The sequence below is a fragment of the Thalassophryne amazonica genome, chromosome 2, assembly GCF_902500255.1.
Source record: "Thalassophryne amazonica chromosome 2, fThaAma1.1, whole genome shotgun sequence".
In the NCBI taxonomy this organism is placed as follows: Eukaryota; Metazoa; Chordata; class Actinopteri; order Batrachoidiformes; family Batrachoididae; genus Thalassophryne; species Thalassophryne amazonica.
The window spans coordinates 159,891,868-159,907,698 of NC_047104.1; the positions used below are offsets into that span (position 1 = coordinate 159,891,868).

The 15,831-nt window shown below is 42.3% G+C and overlaps 1 protein-coding gene across 1 annotated transcript; it reads right to left on the bottom strand.

Moving 5' to 3' along the window:
- Positions 1 to 9,975: 9,975 nt before the first annotated feature.
- LOC117503278 (transmembrane protein 138-like) lies at positions 9,976 to 14,569 on the bottom strand. Its single transcript, XM_034162493.1, has 4 exons — positions 14,141 to 14,569; positions 13,825 to 13,996; positions 13,531 to 13,606; positions 9,976 to 10,114 (listed from the first exon to the last, which is right to left on the bottom strand). The coding sequence occupies exons 2-4, from the start codon at positions 13,948 to 13,950 to the stop codon at positions 10,002 to 10,004; spliced, it is 315 nt and encodes a 104-aa protein (XP_034018384.1). The 5' UTR covers positions 13,951 to 13,996; positions 14,141 to 14,569; the 3' UTR covers positions 9,976 to 10,001.
- Positions 14,570 to 15,831: the final 1,262 nt, after the last annotated feature.

Below are 15,831 nucleotides of genomic sequence, written 5' to 3' on the forward strand. Positions count from 1 at the left end.
GGGTTGGTTATCATATTTTTGTGGTACCAAAAACCTGCTTAGCCCATGGACTACTAATATTCTTACTACTTCGATAATAGTCTTTATTCAGAAACATTAAATAGTTTCTTCTCTTACTGATGATTGAAACGTCAGGTGGAAAAATATTTTCTGCCACCAAGAAAATCTTAAGTATGCAATATGATCATTTCATAAATCAGGCTTTACATGGCTTTATATGGGGAGGTGGATGAAATCCTGTCATTTGTGGCATGTGAATGCAGCCTTTTACCTTCTGTAAAATGACCCATAGAAATGACCTCAGATTGCCCCAGACTATGTATGTTAATATTTAGTGAACAGCAGCATCTATGTAACAAGCATTTTCCATTGTTCATGTCTGGCATGGCGGTGTGTAAAAAGGTGCATTTGAATGTCACAGTCTCTGCTGTGCTGTTGCACACAAAATCGGGCACGGGTCTGTATGCAGATTCATATTATTTTTACATCACACTCTTCTGAATTTCAGCACAAAACTCATTCTTTTTACCTCTCCTCCTCACAGCTGATATGAGTGAGATCTCTGCACCTCCAGCTTAATGAAACTGCTTTGTTTCTAGTACTGTGAAACAGGTTTGTGACCATGTTGAAATTGTGTTTTCATTGCATGATCTGTCCAAATCCATATGACACGCAGACATGTGCCTCTGCCATGTACTTACTATTTTATTTTTGAACCTGTGAAAATGTTTTACTGATTGTGGTGGGCGGGTTTACTCCTTAAGAGGGCACTGCTCAAATTCAGTCACCTCTTTATCATGGGGACATTCTTCACAGCTTGTTTGTTAAAGCTGCTTTATGGTTCATATTTCTGAAACACAAACTGACTGCAGCATTCGGAACCACAATGACAATGTTTCTAAGTGTTGTCTGGGCTTTGTAAAATAGTTTAAAAAAAATAAATGTCATCAACATAGTTCAGAAAGGGGTGAAGCAAAAATGTATTAGCATACGTGAAACATACAACAACACAACTGTAACCACATCAGATATTACTGACACACTATGTGACCGTATAAGGAGTCAAGCAGATTTATGAACTTACATAGGTGCTGCTAAAGGGTCACTGATTGTTTGGTAGCAAAAGGAAATGGGGGAGACGGTAGGGAAAAAAAAACTTACAAGATGATAGTGGTTATTTGTCCAGTCAGATGTAACTCATTATAAAGCACTAAATAAGGAATGAATGAATGTAAAATTCTAACCTAGAGGGGCCCATTATGAATGGTAAATGGAATGCATTTATATAGCGCTTTTCCATCTGCATCAGACGCTCAAAGCGCTTTACAATTATGCCTCACATTCACCCCGATGTGAGGATGCTGCCATACAAGGCGCTCACTACACACCGGGAGCAACAGGGGATTAAAGGCCTTGCCCAAGGGCCTTTAGTGATTTTCCAGTCAGGTGGGGATTTGAACCCATGATCTTGTGGACTCAAGCCCAACACCTTAACCACTAGACCATCACCTCCCCCATGAAGAGTTGTGGTATCAAAGATGATGTCTCCTGGACTGTTATTTGTTCTGCATTATGAATCAATTTGCAAATTAAAGTATTTATACTCTGATCTGACAAATAAACAGCTATGTCGTCAGTCATTAGATTAAATAGAAATCAATGATGCGCTGACTTAAACATGGGTTAAAATGATCTGAAAATGCTGTTTTGTGCAGCAACAAGCTGACAAAATGTGTTGTGAGCTTCATAAGTGTGTATTATATGTAATATTAATGATGTGGGGAAATGACTAAAATTGCTGAATAAAGGTTAGAAAAAGATTTATTTTTTGTCTCGATCTGTATTCTGTAAAGTGACTTGACTGCCTGAATGTTTTGTGGTGATAAATATCTCATCATTTGTTTAGCAATTCAGTTACAAGTCTCACTTTCATAAATCTCAATTTCTCTCTTTTTAATTAGCCTCAGGTTTTTTTTTTTTATTTACATCAGGTTTTCCATCCTGAGATATTCTCTAAGAGCAAATTCAGATTTTTTTTTTTTTTTTTTTTTTTTTTACAAATTTATATGTATATATAAAAACCCACATGTCCATAAGTATTCACAGTCTTTGCCATGAAGCTCAAAATGGAGCTCAGGTGCCTCCTGTTTCCACTGATCATCCTTGAGATGTTTCTACAGTTTAATTGGAGTCCACCTGGGGTAAATTCAGTTGATTAGACATGATTTGGAAAGACACACCTGTCTACATATGAGGTCCCACAGTTGATGGTCAGAGCACAAACAAAGCATGAAGTCAAAGGAATTGTCTGTAGACCTCAGAGACAGGATTGTCTGGAGGCACAAATCTGGGGAAGGGAACAGAAACATTTCTGCTACTTTGAAGGTCCCAATGAGCACAGTGGACTCCATCATCTGTAAATGTTAGAAGTTCAGATTCACCAGGACTCTTCCTAGAGCTGGCTGCCCATCTAAACTGAGCAATCAGGGATAGGGTTGCCACCTTTCAGAAATGAAAATAAAGGATGCCCACCACGACTCCTTGGGTCCACGACCACCACCCAAGAAGTGGTATATTTAATTTAGAAAAAAAAGCATTTAGTCACACTTAAAGCTTTAAGTGCTTTATCAGCATAAAACTGTTAATGATAAACCGTGCAGTCACTGAAGTGTGCAATAATAAACATAAATATTAAGGAAAACAGACCAATAATTTTAATCTTTAAAGTGAGGACATTTTTACTTTAAGAGGAAATAAAAATAATTGTTTGCCTACAGTTTGCATTGAACCCATTGCCACTAACGCTGTCACACCAGGGGTTTGACTTCCTATTCACGTTTGTACATTCTCAAACGTTTCTGCTTCTTTAGATGTGGTGGAGTTTTGGGTGTAGATGTACCAGGCGACCAGGTATCCCGTGACAGGACCACAAAGGTGGGCACACAAATGCAGATGTGAAAGTCTGAGGTCTATTCACTGTAGGGGAGGTGATGGTTGAGTGCATTGGGCTTGAGACCAGAGGATCTGACTGGAAAAACACTAAGGACTCTTGGGCAAGTTCCTTAATCCCCTATTTGCTCCCAGTGTGTAGTGAGCACCTTGTGTGGCAGCAGCTTGACATCGGGGTGAATGTGAGACATTATTGTAAAGCACTTTGAGCGTCTGATGCAGATGGAAAAGCCCTATATAAATGTCCTCCCCTTAAATGAGGCCTGCCCACCAACATATACATTTATAGGCCTGGTATTTTTCTGGCCTGAGCCAGATTTCTGGCTTTGGGATCCAGATATATGCAGCGGAGGTGACAGGTTGCCATGTAATCCCTATGGAAGGACGCGTTGTGGATATGTAGTGACATGGAGATGTCTGTCTGGAGTTTATGCTTGAGGTGGACATGTCCTGTCTCTGGCAATCAACCTGTTCTGAATGATGTGTGTGTGTGTGTGTGTGTGTGTGTGTGTATTAACTGGCTAGTTACAGCTGGATATTCCTGTCCTCTGTCAGAAGGTACAGGAGACTTGAGGTGAAGAATTATCCACAGCCTTTGGGTTCCAGGACTTTATTAGAACATGCAAGTATCAAGTGTGTGTGGTTTCTGTAAAACAATAAAAGGAAAAATAATTATATAATACAATCTAAATCTACATTTCAAACCAGCATGAAAAATGCACTCAAATTCAGGCCACTCATAAGTGGTAGAATACCGCCCTCTTTTGGACAGAGAAATGTACTACCCTACTAACAAAGGAATGTAGCCATTGTTACCAGTGGCGGCACCAAGGGGGGGCTTAAGCCCCCTCAATAATAAGCCAAGCTCCCCTCCCCCCCTTAATTCTGCCAATAATGTGAATAGCAACTGACATATTAGTGGCTCTCAACTGCAGTTTTGCGCTGAGAATGTCAATATTGCGTAAGAATCAATCGCCTTTATTGCCATTGTAATTTGCATTACGAGATTTGAGTGCAACTCCCAAAAGGTGAGCAAAGTGATGAATGTGTGTGTTCAGTGATCCACCAATACTGAATCACCCTTCACAAACAGAATTTTCAGTTTTGCAAATAAACATTTATTTGTAAAAACCCACACATGTTACAAATCAGAAATTTGTGTTTGTGAATCACAAACCATGTGTACAAATCAAAGGATATTTGTAAATCAGCCTCTGTGCATTTGCAAGTATTAATGAGACAAATTTAACTCCATACTCCAAAAATTTAGGTTTCCTAAATATTTATTATGGCCACTCTTAAAACTTCACTTATCTTTATAATTTTATTACTGGTACATTTTAGAATTGATTTAGATGAGATATACTTATTATCTCACAGGAATATATCACAGTTATCTGGGAACTACTTTTTGTGCAGGGATTCATCGAGCACGTCAGCTGCAGCTGTGCACTAACACAGAATATACAGAGGCTGTATATCGTTGTTCGGCAATCATTCTAACTGATGTGTGTGTGTGTGCATTGATGCCACATTTTAGAGGGGCACGGGTGACTAAAACATATACCTTGGTATTTATAAAGCAATTTACTATATATTGTTCATTTCAACGGCATTTTGTGGAGCCCCTCCAACTTTTACCCCAGCCCCCCTCAGCTCCCCCAACAAAAACTTCCTGGTGCCACCACTGATCGTTACTGAGGGAATTTTAGCTGAGGAAGCTACTGCGATTTGAAGCAAAACGTCCTCGCGTCAAACAACCCAGTCCAGTCGAAGATTCAAGCTTCTCTACTATACAAATTTCCATGTTGTTTTGTCTAAAAATAAATGTCTGAGGTTCCTTATGTTAAACAAGAAATTATCTAATCTGAAATAACAGGTGGTTTTAATTTACAGATGAAAGGTTTCTAAAGAACCATTTATTGATTTATTTAGCTATTTTAATTAGTGTTCTAAACTTTTTTAACAGTAATCAGAAATTTTGAGGTACCAAACAACAACAAAAACATTTCCAAGGATTTTTCTTCAGAAAACTGCTCTATAAATAAGCAGTCCTGTCACACGTTTCTGTTTTGTACAGATCAGTGGTTTCTGCCGCTAGTCTTCCGTGTTTTGGCCCGACACATCGTTCCTATTGGACAGCGCGAAGCTACGTCACAGCTCAGAGCATCGAAAGTTGGATTGGGTTGAACTTTGACCGTGTCAGTCTGCTGACAAGCGGCGATGCGCGCTCCCGTCAGAAGTGCTGGTTTAGGTCGGGTTTTGATGCGACACATCTGACGCATCTAAAAAGCAATGCATCTCATTGAAAATAATGTTTTTTAGACTGATTTTTGACGCATTTGATGCGTCTGACGTATTCAGTGTGAAAGGCCCATTATACTACGATAGTAGAATATAAGGAAGGGAAAAAAAAGAAAATAAATAGACAATATATTCATCAATCACAATTATTTGTCTGACAATTAATCATCTCCAGAAATTCCTAATCGTGACAGCCCTATGAAGATCATTTTATTAATTACACAGATGTGTAATAAAACAAATGGTGACTGGTTTATAACACAATTATGACAGAGTTTGAGGGGATGGTCCGCGAATGACGTTTAGCACCAGGAAATATACCGGTTCTTTGTTTAATAAGAGCCTTGAAATAGACCCTGTTCTTTGTTTAATAACATGATTTTTCATCGGTCTAGCTCGATGTGATAACCAATCATTGAATGTGTTTTAATGTGGCTCGATCTGTATCAGAACAAAAATCTTTTCTTAGCATTTTGCAGGCGCCTGTTAGACAAAGTGATCAAACTGAAGAAAGAGATTATTTAGTGGATATGATTTTGACCAGTGCAGCCGATTGCCGTAAGTAGTATTTTATGTTTTTTATCTATGTAGTTTGAAGAGGTCTTAGTAAAAGGATTAAGCATCCATGACGAGTGTTCTATAAATTTCAAAATTCAAATTGCTTACGAATTTTGGCATTTCGAAAACAAAATGCTTAGCTCATGTTGTAAGTTAATAACCATTCATTTATTGAAATAATAATTATTTTTCACATATTTGAAACTCGGAGTGGATGCGAACCCAACCCTTTTCATTTTCTGCCTTGCTTTTCTTTCCACACTGATGTTCTCTTGGACTGGTCTGTTGAATAAACTATAAAATAATTGCCCTGAAAATATGAGCCCAGCAGCAACAGTGTTCAGTGATGGTAGTATGTAGACAAAACCTGCACATGTTAGGGGAACCTATGCCCAATTTTTGTTTGTGGTTATTTTATTTTTGCTTTAGAAAACTGCATTGTAAAATACAAACCACTTGATCTCAAAGATGGTAATGATTGTTTAAAATCTTTAACATTGGATGTTCCTGAGAGCTTCCAAACAGGTTTGAAAAGGCCTAAAATCGCAACCCCCAGCCCAAGGCTTTGCCCCTGGACCCCATTGGGGACCTAGGCAGCCCCCAAACCCCTCAACAAATTAGTTTCAGGCTTAGCCATATTGCCTCAATGCCACCCCTGATTTAGTCATGTCCCTAGTGATGAGAAGCAAGGTGGGGGTGTTGCTCTTATTTATAAATCTAGGTTTAGCTTATTAGCTGTTGGGGGTTACAAAAATAACTCATTTGAGTATCTGATTCTCCACTCTGCCCATGATGCTACATATTGCCAAGATCAGAAGAATAAAAATCACCCTTAATACTTTGTCACTGTATATAGGCCTCCTGGCCCATATTCTGAATTCTTAAATGAATTTGGTGCGTTCATCTCTAACTTGATACCATTCTGATCATTGGTGACTTTAACATTCTGATACCCTCTGCAAATCATTTATGGAAATTGTGGATGAAATAGGATTTCGGCAATGCATTCAGGACTTGATGCACATAAGTAGATGTACCCTGGATTTGGTTTGCGCACGTGGTATTGCTGTCAGGAATATTGACATCATGCCTCTTACATCAGTGGTCTCTGATCACTCACTTATTAAGTTTACAGTTTTGCTGCCATGTTTAGTGGAACATCAACCTTAATTATCACCTTATTTATGAACAACAACCTTATATATCACTAAGGTGATGCATCAACTCCTCAACTACGATTGAACTCGAAGCTAGACTGCCTGATGTCTTAGCTAACCCTAACCCTAACCCAAATATCACCATAAAACCAATGAGTATAAAAGTCCCAATCAGACCATAGCACACTTTTACACTTTGCGTCTGTCCATTTCAAATGAGCTCAGGCCCAGAGAAGGCGGCGGCGTTTCTGGATGTCGTTGATGTATGGCTTTCGCTTTGTAAGCTTTAAGTTGCACTTGTGTTGTGTGGGCCGCTGAAGAGGAGGTACTGCTGGCCCACCACCACCAGAGGGCGCCCTGCCTGGAGTGCGGGCTCCAGGCACCAGAGGGCGCTGCCGCCTTATGGGAGTAGCCTGGGTGACAGCTGTCACCCATCACCAGACACAGCTGTTCCACTCAGCACAGAGGTATATCAGGAGGACGGCGTCTCCACCTCAGTGCCGAGATATCGCCTAAGACTGAGGTAATATTCTCTGCATTTATATTCTGAACAACCAGCTAAACTTGTTAAACCTTTTCAGGACTGTTGACTACTGATAGCTTCATTGCTTGGGTAAGTACTCACCTTCCTGCTGTACTTTGACAAGAGGTGGAGGCGGCTTCTCCCCTCTCCGTTACTGGGTGCGGTCGCATCCACACCTGTGTGTTGTTGCTCTCTCCCGCCAGCAGTACCGGATCCGACGAGCGGAGGCAGTGGCCACCTGGGAATTCGGGACTTGGCGGTTCCAGTATTTCCAGGGTTCGGTGGCAGAGGAGATCTGGGTGGTTCCGGTTCGACTGAGACGGACGTCTCCTACCTTCGAGCCTGCCCACACGACACCAGCGGATTCGACCCTAAATTGTGATTGTTGTATTTATTGTGCTCGTTTCACAATAGTAAACCTTGTTATTTACCTTCTCCATTGTCCGTTCATTGCGCCCCCTGTTGTGGGTCCGTGTTCCTACACTTTCACAACAACTTGTAGATGTAGCGATGAACTGTGTTAACTGACAATAGTTTTCTGAAGTGTTCCTGAGCCCACGCGGTAAGATCCTTTACACAATGATGTCGGTTTTTAATGCAGTGCTGCCTGAGGGATCAAAGGTCACGGGCATTCAGTGTTGGTTTTCTCCAGATTCTGTGAATCGTCTGATTATATTATGGACTGTAGATGATGGAATTCCTAAATTCCTTGCAATTGAACATTGAGAAACATTGTTCTTGAACTATTGGACTACTTTTTCCACACAGTTGTTCACAAAGTGATGATCCTCACCCCATCTTTGCTTGTGGATGTGGATATGCTCTTAATACCACGGAAATTATTTCACAGTTATTATTGTTTGTTCAGCATTATATATTATCACTCAGCAGTATATATTATCACTTGTTCAGTATTTCATCATCTCATGCGTATATTTCTGTACTGTGCTGTGTTACACGTCCTTGCGGACCACTGAGCCCAGCAACGAGGAAAGTTCCAGTGGGAAGTCAGTAAGCAACAGAACTGATGAGCAGCAGTTGGTTTCACATCCTGCCTGAAGACGGGTTGTTTGATGGGAGTAGGGAAGGGAGTATAAGTCAACAATCCTAAAGAAAGGATTTTAATTGATCTTTGCTCAACAGCTGCACAGGATGTTTTGCATGTGCCTCTACTCAAGGTAACTGACAAGTTGTATGACTCGTGTGAGCCTTTAACCAATAACTATACGATCATGCCCTGCATGTACATCACGTTTTTTGAGTGAATAAAAGATGCTGAGCAAAGAGAGACAGTTGAAGAGAGAGGTGGAGACTGTGTGCTCTGCATCCCGTGTCCATTCTTTCCTTGGTGTCTAAGGGTGTTGGACCCTGACAGATGGCTGAACCTTTTGGGGATGCTCCTTTTGGATGCTCCGGTGTCCAGGCTAGGCTACGGAGAGACCCGCTCAGTCAGACCCGTTCAGGTCACTGAACAACAAGTTTGATGAGCTATCGGTCACCATTGAGGCACAGAAAACTGCGGGATAGCTGCATCGTCGTCGTGACGGAGACCTGGTTTCACTACGGGGTAGCAGATAAAGCTATCGTGCTAGCAGGCCGCACAGCGCACTGAGCCGACTGGACGAGTGACTCGGGGAAAAGCAGAGGAGGAGGACTGGTCATCTACTCCAACAACAGGCGGTGTACAAACGCTACAGTGAATGAGACACACTGTTCCCCTGATTTGGAGTTTATGACACACAGAGTGCTAGTGCTAATGCTAACGTAGCATTAAAGACCCTGCTAACAGCTGTTAGCAAATAACATTGCACCCACCCAGGTGGCATTTTCATTGTGACTGGAGACTTCAACCATGTTGATCTAAGATCTGTGCTCCCTAAGTTTACCAGCATGTTACATGTGTAACGAGAGGCCATAACGTGCTGGATAAGGCTTCTTACAGTAACATCAAGGATGCATATAAAGTCCCCCCCCCACCTCGGACAATCAGACCATCTGTCCCTGTTCCTCACCTCAGCATACAGGCCTCTCATACAAAGAACTCTGCCTGACCTGAGACCTGTTCAGATCTGGCCTGAAGATGCCATTCCACAGCTCCAGGACTGCTTCCAAACTACCAACTGGGACATCTTGAAAAAGCCTCAAAACTGCAACATGCTCAAGCCTCCATTCAGGAACAGTGTGTTATTTGTACTTAAAAATATTACATTTTTTTAACTTGAATATTGTAAGTTAATCTTTTTTTAAACTGAAATTAAAAGCTACATCTAACATGTACTTCAGTCCTAATAATTTATTTTTCAGCACATACACTTGAAAAAAAATGACAATCAGTTACATCACTATTTGAGTTCTGCCAACTTGTTCAGGTTAACAGACCAATCTGACATATGTGAAGAGGCGGCTCCTTCAACCAAATAAATAAAAAATCATGTTCTTTGTGATAAACAAGCATGTGTGTGGGGAAGAGTTCATGGTGCTGTTTTCGGCTTCACGCCATCTGCCACTCGTCACTGTCTGGGCTGAGCCAAGGCTTCTCGCAGCCACTGAGAGTCCTCATAGAGACGAGGGTCCCCCAAATACTCTGACGTCCTCTTGTAGAAGTAGTAGTACAACACTGAAGCTGTGGACATTCATGAAGACGTTTTAACATCCACCCAAACACACAAATACAACATGTTGAGTCAAGTTCTCTCACAGTTTGAAACCTTTCCCTCACCTCAACAAACCTTACAACCGTGGGTGTGTGTGTGTGGGTGGGTGTGGGTGTGTGTGTGGGTGTGTGTGTGTGGGTGGGTGTGGGTGGGTGGGTGTGGGTGTGTGTGTGGGTGTGGGTGTGTGTGGGTGGGTGTGGGTGTGTGTGTGGGTGTTCTTTGACTGCAACTGAATTTTCAAGATGATTGAAAATGTCATTTTTCTGTCACCACCTTAGACAGAGCTTCATAATCTTTGCATTTCTGTGGAGTCCAGAGCACTGGCACTCAGGTTGTGACATCCAGAAGTGTCAAGCTCATGCTACGGCACTGATTCCCACCAAAGTGTGTGTGGGTGGGGGGGGTGCAGCAAGACAAATGAATGAGATGCTTTTTGTTGTTGTAGGATCTTTCATGAGCTGCTTTGCTTTTTATGATACACTCAGCAACCATGGCAGTTAAAATATTCATTTCTATTTAGATAAAATATGATGTAAAGTGTATATATATAAAATGTTTATTATGGGTGTCACATGTATTTGTAGTGAACCGTACAGTTCGGTGCACAGAACTGCACTCAGAATACACAGTACGAGTCTGCACACTATGATTATACACACACGTGTCTATTTGTTTCCATAAGTCACTGACATTGCAGCGAGCTTTGCTGCTCGGCCCCACAGACTGTGTAGACCTCTAATTTCTCTCATTTCAGCACAGGTACGAACCTAAACAATCTGGAGATCATAACGCGAGAGCACAGGTACGAACCTAAACAATCTGGAGATCATAACGCGAGAGCACAGGTACGAACCTAAACAATCTGGAGATCATAATGCGAGAGCACAGGTACGAACCTAAACAATCTGGAGATCATAATGCGAGAGCACGGGTAAGAACCTAAACAATCTGGAGATCATAACGTGAGAGCAGAGGTACGAACCTAAACAATCTGGAGATCATAATGCGAGAGCACAGGTACGAATCTAAACAATCTGGCAATGAGATAACACACTGATGGTGATTAAAACAGTGAGTAAACAATGAAATGCACAAGTGCAGAGACATGTGACCCCCAAAGGTCAGAAACAAGAAGGCAAACTGCACAGACTACACGTAAAAGAGATTTAGTAACACACAGAATATCTAACACGAGGGAGGAAAAGCAAAAGAGAACACAAAAAGAACTTATACTAGGTAGCAATTAATACGCCACGATACTAAAAATAATAACTGGAGATAACACTGAGACTCACACACACACACACACACTCATCTTCAACCGCTTATCCAAAATTGGGTTGCAGTGGGCTGGAGCCTATCGCAGCAGTCATAGGACATGAGGTGCAGTTCACCCTGGACAGGCGCCAGTCTGTCACAAACAAACACATCCACACCTATGGACAGTTTAAAATTTCCAATCCACCTAACCTGCATGTCTGTGGATGTGGGAGGAAGCTGGAGCACCTGGAGGGAACCCACACAAACACAGGGAGAACACACAAACTCCACACAGAAAAACCACAGGTGGGAATTGAACCCATGACCTTCTCGCTGTGAGGAAACAGAGCGAACCACTAAGCCACCGTGCTGCCAAACACTGAGACTAGAAGACAAAAGTAACAGCCAAACACATAAATAAGGACCCGTGACAGGTACTGCAACAAAATCCACTGCGGGGCTTTTTCACATGTGCACGTGTGATACTGACAGCAGACTAAAGTTGGTACTAATGAGCAGCTGTAGAGTCAGTACAGGACAAACCATGAGTAAAACATCAGGTCTCATGGAACATATCAGGTGGGCACATTCAGTTAATCTGCTGGGTCTTTTTTGTATGTAATCCAATAACCTTCATCTCAGCATCCACCTGTGTGATCAAACTCTAAGTGGGGGAAAAGTTTGACACCATCATGTTTTCCTCTCCTAGACACAGACGAGTGTGAGCAGATGAACAGCTTTTTCATGCTGCCTTTCTGAATGTCAGATATATTGTTTGTTCTCAGTAAGTGTGTTGACTTTATTGACTGTTCTGTGCAAACAGTAATTTACTCAACACACCTGGAGATGATCGTGGCATCACACAGGACGTTCAGAATCAGTGAGATTCTGTGAACTGGTGCAACCTTGATTCCCACCCTGCGTTACAGTCTGGGCAGTCGTTAGAACACGTCTCCAGAACATTGTTATCACATCAACAGGATGCCTTCATCATTAATCCTTTTATCCACTTATCAGCTTATATGTGTGTATGAAAATCAGACCCACATGGTTATCTGATGTCACAGACAGCAGACTCAACGTGAGGTCAGACACACAGGCAGCAGACTCGACGTGAGGTCTGACACACAGGCAGCAGACTCGACGTGAGGTCAGACACACAGGCAGCAGACTCGACGTGAAGTATGACACACAGGCAGCAGACTCGACGTGAGGTCAGACACACAGGCAGCAGACCCGACGTGAGGTCTGACACACAGGCAGCAGACTCGACGTGAGGTCAGACACACAGGCAGCAGACTCGACGTGAGGTCAGACACACAGGCAGCAGACCCGACGTGAGGTCAGACACACAGGCAGCAGACCCGACGTGAGGTCAGACACACAGGCAGCAGACCCGACGTGAGGTCTGACACACAGGCAGCAGACTCGACGTGAGGTCAGACACACAGGCAGCAGACCCGACGTGAGGTCTGACACACAGGCAGCAGACCCGACGTGAGGTCTGACACACAGGCTAAGACACTGTCTGTGTCCATGTTCATGTTCATGCCAGAAATGCCACAGTGACACACTACCTGCCTTCCAACACTCCCTTTTTGTTTCAAAGCATTAAAATTTACGTAAGTTTGTTTTTTAGCACTCTTAAATTCCTAAAGTTAAAAGTTGGGCTCACTCACTCATCTTCACCTGATTACTCTAATTAAGGGTTGTGGGGCTGGAGCCTGTCCCAGCAGTCTCAGGTTGTGATTCACCCTGGACAGGACGCCAGTCTGTCACAGGGTCACATAGACAAACAAACACATTCACACCTACAGACAGTTTAAAGTCTCCAGTCCATCTAACCTGTGTGTCTGTGGATGTAGGAGGAAGCCGAAGCACCCGGAGGAAACCCACACAAACATGGGGAGAACATGGGGATCTCCACACAAAAAGGACCTGGTGGGACGTAACCCCACAACCTTCTTGCTGTGAGGCAACAGTGCTAATCACTAAATCACTGTGCTGCCTTGAAAAACTGGACTGTGTCTTTTTAATTAATTATATTCATACAAAATCACAACCAGCAACATGCATACTACTTTTTTGCACAGCATTTAAAAGAGATGCATTTTTGTTATCTTACCAATTCTCTGCAGTACAAACAACACCAGAAGGCCGTCTGTCCAAATAAATGCTTTGCTATTTAACCAGCGTAGATTCTGCAAAGATGACAAAAAAACAACAAAAAAAATAAATATCATGAATTAATTATTCTGAAAAATAATTTACTCACCAAGATTAAACTTTTAACTTGGGAACGCCTCAGGAACAGTTAAAGGACTTGGCTGAGAGTAGGGAAGTATGGAACGAGCAGCTTGGCCTCCTGCCACCGCGACCCGGCTGTTCTTGGCTTTAGACATGATGTGTACATACATACCATGAGCCAGGAATGGAGGATGATGCTGAACATCAAATAGAGAGCAGAGAGAAGTAGCACCGCTCGAAATCGCTGCAGCAGTATCGCAACCAGGCCGACCTGGAACACGTAGGTGTTAAACAGCATCAGCGTGATGACGATCAGGTTGAACAGGACTGCAATATCCTGGATGCTACATGACAGAAGATACGGTTTAGTTTACCTCATGTCAAACCGTACACTCTTTTTTTTTTTTTTTTTTTTGCTAAAAAAAAAACAGAAGAAAGAAACAAAAATGAATCCAAATGATGAAGAGGCACCAGCTTGTCATTCTTACATGAAAAGTATCAGCTGGACAGCTGGCTCTTCCCTCAGCAGCTCACTGAACGAGTTAACAAACAGGTCAAAGGAGAGCAGACTGAGCTGAACCAGCAACACAAGGAAATAGTTGCTGGTTTGAAGCGTCTCGGGCCCATATGCAGGATGCCCAGACGGGCAGTAATCCCACGATGGATCCAAGGTGGCACCACACTCACACAAAGGCTACTTAAAATCTATTGCTGACTGCCTCAGGTTTGTGAAGCAGACAGATGCCTCTGTGCTCACTTTGATTGTCCAAAAGTGTCAAATTAGTCAGACAAGAAGGGATTCATCTTTGACATGCTGCAGATGAAGCAGCATTGTGCAGATCACCAGGGTCAGCGGCTGAAACGCTCTCTGTGTTTTCCTGAAGCTTCATGTTCGAGCTCCCAGCGTGAATCCTGCAGAGTTTCTGTGGAAGCAGACAACAGAGCCATGATGGGTTTCTGGAGTCATCCTATTCTATAGCATAATTCTCATTGTGCAACATAAATTTGAGCCTTGTTGCACATGTTTTATCAGAGAGAATTGATTTATTATTACAAATGCTGCTCTCAGAGGGTTGAACCTCATTTATCCTCTGCCCACAATCCAAGGGTGCTTTCAATAGTTCCTGTTTTAAGGTACTTTCTTTTAGTATAATGCCCATGTTGTTATCAAAATGTTCCATACAATCTCAGATTTAAGAATGGGACACAAACAGTATTTGTCTAGAACACTGCACAGAGAAATAATTTGGCTCACAAGCTGAAAAATGAAAGAATGGGTAGAGAATGGAACTGAGACAACAGTAGGGCAATGCATTGTGGGCCTTTTGTTCACACACGCTACACTTTAGCACAAGTACTGTTAGAGTAAACTGTCATTATTAGTTGAATTTTGGAAATTGAGAACTCATCAGTTTGGTGAATTGTTGTGTTTTGAAATATTGCAACCGTTCATACATCACAATGGGAAACCAAAGGTTTCGCCATCAAGCAGCTCAAATCGCCAAGTGAACAAAGAGAAGTGGAAACATAGAAATAGTCTTAAAATAAGTTGCTTTGTTGTGTTTAAAGTGGTTACGACAAGGACATGTTTGTGTGACCGTGAGAGACACACAGTGAGGAGGTGACCTACATCTGTGCCCAGGATGGTCTTCTGGTTGCTGCATTTAGAAATCTGCAGATCTTGCAGCAGCCATCAAGTGACTGAGAACAGGGCCGGTGGCCAAGTGGTTGTACACTTGGTTTCAGTGTGGAAGGTTCCTGGTTCAAAGCCCACACCTGCCACATTTCTCCATGTAATGTGGAGTTGTGTCAGGAAGGGCATCCGGTATAAAACCTGTGCCAAATCAACATGCAGATCACACTGGATCTGCTGTGACCCGAGTGAAAACAAGGGAGCTGCTGAAGGGTCTTACTTTGAGTGATTGAGATTCCAAAACTGCTCGTATTTGTAGGCAGTGACAAAATGCTGGGGAATGTTAGCATCAATAGCTCATCAAAATTAGTAGACCACTCGATGTTCATATGAATCAACTCCTCCATCTATTTTGGCCAAATAACGCTGCTTTGCCTCCTTGTTGAGCTTCTTTCTGCACTCTAACTTGCTGTGGATTTTGCTATCCAGCATTCTGAGTTTTCCTTCTGTTTACAGTTTGTTCATTCTTCCATGTCAACTGTAGCT